At 36.5% G+C, this 7793-nt stretch overlaps 1 protein-coding gene across 1 annotated transcript; it reads right to left on the bottom strand.

Annotated features, from left to right (window-relative positions):
* Positions 1-308: 308 nt before the first annotated feature.
* On the bottom strand, positions 309-7399 carry LOC132190253 (diacylglycerol kinase 7-like; the record flags this gene model as incomplete). Its single annotated transcript, XM_059605187.1, is given in 5 exon segments — positions 309-970; positions 5476-5592; positions 6071-6158; positions 6401-6478; positions 7329-7399. Coding segments are annotated over 5 exon segments (513 nt in total), but the record flags the coding sequence as incomplete, so codon positions are not given.
* Between the last annotated feature and the right edge of the window lie 394 nt (positions 7400-7793).

Genomic DNA, 7793 nt, shown 5'->3' with positions numbered 1-7793 from the left:
TGATAGGTCATCATGATTGACACATCATATTTTTTATAAAAGGAATGCTCAATTTCATTCTTGACTATGATCCAAGTGATACATCATATTCTTTATAAAAGGAATGCTCAATTTCATTCTTGGCTATGATCTAAGATTTATAAGTCGCAATGTATTAATATGGGTTATATTTTTTGTGTGACAATCTCATTAACACACCCAAACCATTTACAATATAACTTAAGGACTACATACGCACAAATGTCACACACATGCATAAAGATATGCCCAACATTCTAATAAATCTCATAAGCAAACAATTTTACTAATAAACCAAAAATATTATATAAATGAAATGAGCTTTAGGGCATCATCCCTAACAACATGCTCCACCCCTAAAAGAAGAAAATACTAAAGGCTCAGGAACCAAGACACATTGAGCCACAATCTAATCCATCAAAAGAGTCATTGCAACTCAAAGATGTGAGTAAAAAACAACAAAGCACATTCAGGTAGTGAACGCCGTAAACTAATCACCATGTTCTAAATAATTATTATACAAGAGAACAATCCCCTCAACACTTATTTGCCGATCCTGAATTATTCATTGAAGCACCAATAAACCTGGTAGCCAGCCACTCCCCTTCTAAATAGTAAGCTACTCTCTTCACACTTAAGAAGAAGAAAACAAAAAAAAAAAAAAACACCTATATATGAGATTTTGACTAATAATGGATTTGATACAACAAATACATCGTAACTGAATCACATAATTGTACTTTACAAGTAATCAGGTAATACACCTGCTTTACATAAATCCTAGACGTTGATATCACTCTCCAGTAACCATAACTGATTGAAAAGGAACCTTTTTAATTTCCACAAACGTTGAATAGTCCTTGCTCAGTGGCTGTTTCCATGGTTCCCCATCCATCTGCAGATATGCATCTGTCCACTCTCCACCTCTAATTTCCAATCGAATAGCTGCAGCCTGGAAGATATCAGATAAAACTTAATTAATTAGCACTAATATTTAAGTAAAAGGCTTCAAGAATCATTAGAATGGCAAACATTTAGCACTTTGACAGCTCTAATTTCAAATGAGCAATTATGAATTACCTTACCAAGGAATAGATTCATATATATAATGACTGCTTCAAACCAACAAGTAGAGGATGAGAAATATAAAAGCCAGAAAATCAAGTCCCCTAACCTCGACTTCCCAGTATATGGAAAACACCATTAAATCATACAATGAGCTCTCCAAGCTTCTAAAATAGGGCAGGAGCCAGGAACTCCTTCAAGAAGTTGAGAGGAAACTAAGATCGTTTCTTCCCCTACTTTTGTTCCCCATTCGATTTATGATCATACTAATACAATTACATGAGTTTATAAAGAGGAGCTATACAGTCTAATGTGGAAAATACAAATCATAAGGAGAATGCAATAAATGAGAAATATACGAAAATCAAATCAAGGAAATCATATCTGAATCGAATCAACCACATATCTTCAACACTCCCCCTCAAGCTGACACAAAAATTGCCCAGTTTGCTCAAGGCTGAATGATAAACATTACTGAACACTCCTTTCGTCAATATATTCACAAGTTCCTCCCCTATCTTCACATAAGGTGTACAAATCAACCCCACAAGCGACATTTCCTTCATAAAATATCTATCAATTTCAATATGTTTAGCTCAATCATATTGAACTGGATTATGAGAAATATTAACCACAGCCTTGTTGTCGCAGTATAATCTCACAAGTCCTTATAATCATATCAAAATTCTTTCAATAGAATCTTAAACCATAATATCTCACACAACTCATGGGCTATGGCTTGGAATTCAGCTTCTCCACTAGATCTAGCAACCACTGATTGTATCTTACTACGCCAGGTAACTAGATTTCCTCCCACAAGAGTACAATATCCTAAAGTAAATCTTCTATCTGTAACTAATCCAGCCCAATCAGCGTTTGTATAAGCTTCTAAATTTAGGTAATCATGTCGGGCAAACTACAATCCTTTCCCTGGTGAAGATTTCAAATATTGAACTATTTTGTAAATAGCTTCCATATGAAGCTCCTGGGGTGAATGCATAAACTTACTCTCTACACTAACTACATAGGCAATGTCCTGACAAGTGTGCAACAAATATCTTAACCTACCAACTAATCGTTGGAACCTGCCTTTATCCACTAGAGGACTCTCACTACTTTCTTCTAACTTTTTATTATGCTCTACTGAGATTGTCAACATCCTTACAACCGAGCATCCTTGTTTTGTTGAGTAGATCAAGAATATATTTCCACTAGGAGAGGAAGACAATATGTCTCGATCTTGCTACTTCAATACCTAGAAAATATTTTAAATGGTTGAAGTTTTTTCTTAAGTTCACTTGCCAAATATTTCTTCAATCTCTATATTTCCTCATTCTCATTTCCAGTCAACACGATATCATTTACATAAATAATTAATGCAATTACCTTTCCCTATGATAAATGTTTGAAAAACAATGTATGATTCGCATGACTTTATTTGTAGCCAAATCTCTTCATAGCTCGGGATAATCTCTCAAACCACACCCTTGAAGATTGTTTTAGTCCATATAGGGCTTTCTTCAATTCACACACTTTACCCCTAGTTAAGAAGAGTTGCAGACCAAGAGAAAGTTTCATGTATACTTCTTCCTCTAGATTCCCATTAAGGAATGCATTCTTCACATCAAGTTGCTGAAGTGGCAAATCTAAGTTTGCTACCAAAGAAAGTAGTCTATTATCTCATAAGTTTGAGTAAAGCCCTTTGCTCCCAATCGCGCCTTACATCTTTCTGCTAACCCATCAGCCTTATGCTTTACCGTAAACTCCCATTTGCATACAACCGCCTTTTTCCCACTAGGCAACTTGACTAGCTCCCATCTCTTTTGGCATCACTTCCCTCCACTTTAGATCACTAATTGCCTCTTGTAAATTTTAAGAAATAGACATGGAAGACAATTTGGATACGAAGGTAAAAGAAGTTGATAGGATATAAAGTTAGATATAGGGTGTTGAGTACAAGATCTAACCCATTTGGTTGCGCAATAGGCATATCCATATCATCCAAATATGTATTATACAATTTAAATCAAGGGTAGAAAAGGAAATGGAAATGGGGGTGGTTGAGGGTGGCTCGTGGGCTGGAGGGGGCCGCAAGCCACCCCCTAGCCACCATGGGGGTGGCTTGTTGCCAGCCCTAGTGAGTTGGGGGTGGCTGTGAACCACCCCCAGCCAACTCTGAGGGTGGCTCGCTGGCCACCCCTAGCTATGGGGGCTGGCTGAGCCACTCCCACCTTAAACTTGCGTGGGGGTGGTTCAACCTCCTTTCGCATTTTACCTTCCTTTTCTTTTTTTCTTTTTTTTTTCTAAGTTTTTTATTATTTTGGTTTAAAAAACTGAAGTGTATTATAGTTACGACGATAGAAAAGTGGTCTCGTGTGACATGTGACCACTTTTCCATCCAAACAAACAGCAAATTCTAACGAAGTGGCTTAAATGCAACAAAATAGTAGTTTGATGGACTCAAGTGTCACAATTATCAGTTCGTGGGGCTTTATCAAAAACAGCTTTTTTTTTTGATAAGTAATAAACTAATCTCATAAAAAGCACAAGGCACCCCTAAGTACACCGAAAGTATATAAAATCAAACAAGAAAATCACTAAAACTAATCAACAGAGGAGACACATACGCTGCCATCCATAAATACAAAGTTTTATAGAACAAAGATAAAATTTCCCCCAACATCCGCTCTTTGTCCTCAAAACACCAATCATTCATTTCCTTCTATACACACCAGAAGAGGCACGTAAGCACCATTTTCTACATTGCAGCACTCTAGGGATGCCATAGGACCACCAACAGTTAAGCATATCAACAACACTTCTAGGCATAACCTGACATCCCGAAATGACTAGAAAAGGCACTCCAAATGGCGGAAGCCAATCGCACTAGAGAAGAAGGTGATCAACCAACTCCCCATTCCTCTTACAAATACATATGTCTATCACAATGATGTGCCACCTTCTAAGATTATCCAAGGTGAGGATCGTGGCTAGAGCCGCCGACAATGCAAAAGTTGTTGCCCTCGAAGGAGCTGTGTCCGCCAAACACTCTTCCGGGGGAAGCGACTCCCTATAGGAGAAACCATCGAGCAAAAGATGGATTTGACCTTAAACAAACTTTTTTTCAAAGAAGCCCACCGCAGCTGATCTTCACGTCCTCTTCTCAGTCTACCTGAGTGCAACACCTAGTAAAAAGAAGCAAAGACATCAACCTTCCAATCTTGCGCCGCTCTAACAAAGCTCACATTCCACTAGTTGAAACTCTAGAAACTCCAAATCCTCAAAAAACACTCAGAACTAGCCGAATAACCAAGAAAACAATGTCTTGATCGATGGATTCAACCAAAATAGCCAGTTCTCACGTCTCATCCACAAATCTCCACCGCTCGTTACCTGCATTTTACAGATAGTGGGTCTTCACTACTTCACCCATGGCACCCAACGAAATGCCCTAGGGAAGAAAGACAAACGACTATAAAAAGCCACTGTCATGCTTGACAAAGCAGCCAAAATGTTTTCCCTATGCTGATGTTAGCTACCGTACAGCCTAGTATTCCTGTGTTTTTCTCGATTGGGGCAAGGAATTTACTGCTTTGATACCAAGTTCAATCACCATTTATCCCAAAAACTCAAACTGATATGAAATGATGAATTTATTTATTTAATTAATACTTTAACAATATCGTAGGTTTATCATGCAAAACTCTAATTATTTGAAGTTAGAAGCAGATACTGGGAGCAACATTCAGATCTTCATGATCCTCGAATCAACATTTCCTGGATCTAAAATTGAGAACTAATTCAGAAACCAAACTACTTGGTCTTAAAATCACTCAGCAGAACTAAAATCTGCACCCAACATCGATATAAATATGCTAAATCTCAACCTGTTTCTTACATCAAAGGTCCAGGTCCAAATTTTACAGCTCCACCTTTAAAACTTGCAGGATGAAATCAACATGACGGTAAAGAGACACATAAGCTTTGATCTCTTTTATACCAGACAGAAAAGAATAAATGTGAAATGTGAGGCTAGATTAAAGACACAGAGCATTGACACATATCTAATTACTTGAACCTAAGGAGAGCATTTTACTAGAAAATACGACATTTGGTTAACAAATTCTAAAGCACCCTGACAATTTAGGAAAAAGAGAAGAAACATGAACAAGGGAAGGGATACAATCTCAGCAGCTCTGCTCTAACTATGGAAAGTAAATATCTAGGTACATATCCCATGAATCAAATTGTTCAAAATTGTGTCACAGTAACATAACAATACAACAAACACCCTGACTAGTGCCAGATTCTTAGACTGTACATTGGCATTTGGATGGTCAAAACTTGACATAATAGCATAAACAATAAACAATTCTGAATTAGATGCAGTACCTGAGCAATGTGTTTGGCAGAGATGAGCTCAACCATAACAAATGATGCGTGCCATCCTTGCTTTAAACCAAATATTTCTAGTAGGCCGTCATCAGCATGAGCCTCAACAAAGCCTCTCTGAGAATAAGCCCAAAAAGAAAATCAAGGTAAGCATCCAACATTTGGAACAGAAATTCAATCAAGTAAACTTCCACCAACACTAGTAGCCCCAAAAAAAAAAATCAAGGTAAGCATCCAACACTTGGAACAGACATTCAGACAAGTATACTTCCACCAACACTAGTAGCCTATCTGACTATTGACCAAACTTGGAATTCAGAGTAACAAAGACCAAGCAGTAGAGAAACAGAAGATCTGATAAGCAACATATTCTCTCTGGCATCCATTCAATATGCAAACTCCAACATGAAACACTTAAACCTACTAAAACAAAAAACATGGATGCTAAAACATCTTTTCAATCAGTGCAAAATAAAAAATACACAAATGCACAAGTAAACTATTATGACAGGAAAAATACAACATATAAATGTGTATGCATTATTGAAGATTATAATAAGCAACGTATGTCATCTCAAGCACATTTATATAATACCTTATCCAAATACTCCGGCTTCAAATTACCCCAAGGATTTCTTCCACTTCCATAGTTATGAAGATTTAAAGCCACAATTGCCCTTACACTGACAGGAAACAACTAACAATGTTAGGAGAAATAAAGTAAAACAACAAACAAAAAGGCAAGGGCATCCTACTCTGATACAAGTCTTATATCAATCTAAATTCAACAATATAGCTTCAAGTCAGAAAGAGAAGGGACCACAATTAGAGGATAGCAACAATTGAAACTGATGCATCCAAGTAAAATTCTGATTATCAAATATCGAGTACAAGTCAAGCAAAAGTTATACCATTAAAACTCTACCTTGAGGGGACTGGAATCTGCTCCCATTCTGAGCAATTGACCTTTTTCACATGCATCCTTAAAATGTTCTTTAGGCCCCTACAAGGAGAAAAGGTTTTCAAATACTTCTTTTCTTTTCTTTTTTCTTTCTGTTAATACATATCACCATAGCAAATGGTAATTGTCAGGGCAAAAAACATAGTCCTATTAACACAATCTTATTGTTAACAACTTTACAATGCAAACCCCTTTACGTCACAATAAGGCGACAAGAGAAATTATCTCACCATAATCAGGACAATTAACCAATCGCAGAAATTCCTATAAGGAGATTGATACTCATTTAGGGGGAAAAAAAAAAACTAAAGCTATATTTGATTAATGAAATCTTTATAATGCAAACCTTTTACAGCAGAATAAACTGACCTGCCACAAAAATTCCTATAAGGAGATTGATACTAATTTAGACAAATAATACAATACCATATTTGTTGACGGGCACAGCCAAGGTAATTTCCTAACAGAACTAAAAGGAACAGGGTTAGCATGTATATTTTTCTCAGAACTACCTTGAATTTTGAGCATTCAATAAGTGATTTGGCTTTAAGTAGTTCAAGCTACAAGTTGAGAACATATACTGGAATGTAAGCCCGTGTTACAGGTTGCAAACCAGTTGAGACCATTATACTTCTGCTCATCCACAAAGTCGAGGATGATTTCATCTCAACCAGGACAGAAATATATGTACTCTGTTTGATTACATTTCTAATAATATGAGGTCAGCAAATATGCACTGCAATCAAATCAAAATGGAATCCCACTTGCTCACAACAAATATTTTGTTCACTTTTTACTTATCGAAAAAAAGATTGTTTACTTTAACAAAAAGTAACAAGCAAAGAAAACAATCAGAATAAATACAAACAATTTCAGTTGCGAGAAATCTGACCTTAAACTTGGAGTGCTGGAGCAAGGTGTGAAGAACCAACCTTGAGTGCAACTGTAACCAGAGTAGATCAGCTGTAATAACAGATGGATAAATCACCATCTTGTGTTAGTATGACCTAAATACCTAATACAATCAGATTTTGGTATGCAACTGAAAGCCAAAAATGCTGGTCTATGATAATTATAACAAAAACTAATTGCATCAGAACAACAACGATAGCAACATGATCAATAAAATAAGTCTACAGTTCTCTGAATTAATTTGTATATGATATTCAAAACATAAAAGGAAGCTTCAATTGAAGAAACCTAAGCACTGATATCTAATTATACCACTTCAACCAGCCTATTATATTATCATGGCTGTTCTGTTTTCTAGTGCATCTCTGAAACTTTCTTCCACCTGAAGAGATTCTATTTGGAATTTTACAGAGGGAGGAGTTCCTTTAAGTTTGAGAACATGCGG

This window comes from Corylus avellana, chromosome ca8 (assembly GCF_901000735.1).
Source record: "Corylus avellana chromosome ca8, CavTom2PMs-1.0".
NCBI classification, from domain to species: domain Eukaryota; kingdom Viridiplantae; phylum Streptophyta; class Magnoliopsida; order Fagales; family Betulaceae; genus Corylus; species Corylus avellana.
The sequence above is the reverse complement of the archived record's forward strand: the minus strand, read 5'-3'. Positions and strand labels throughout refer to the sequence as shown.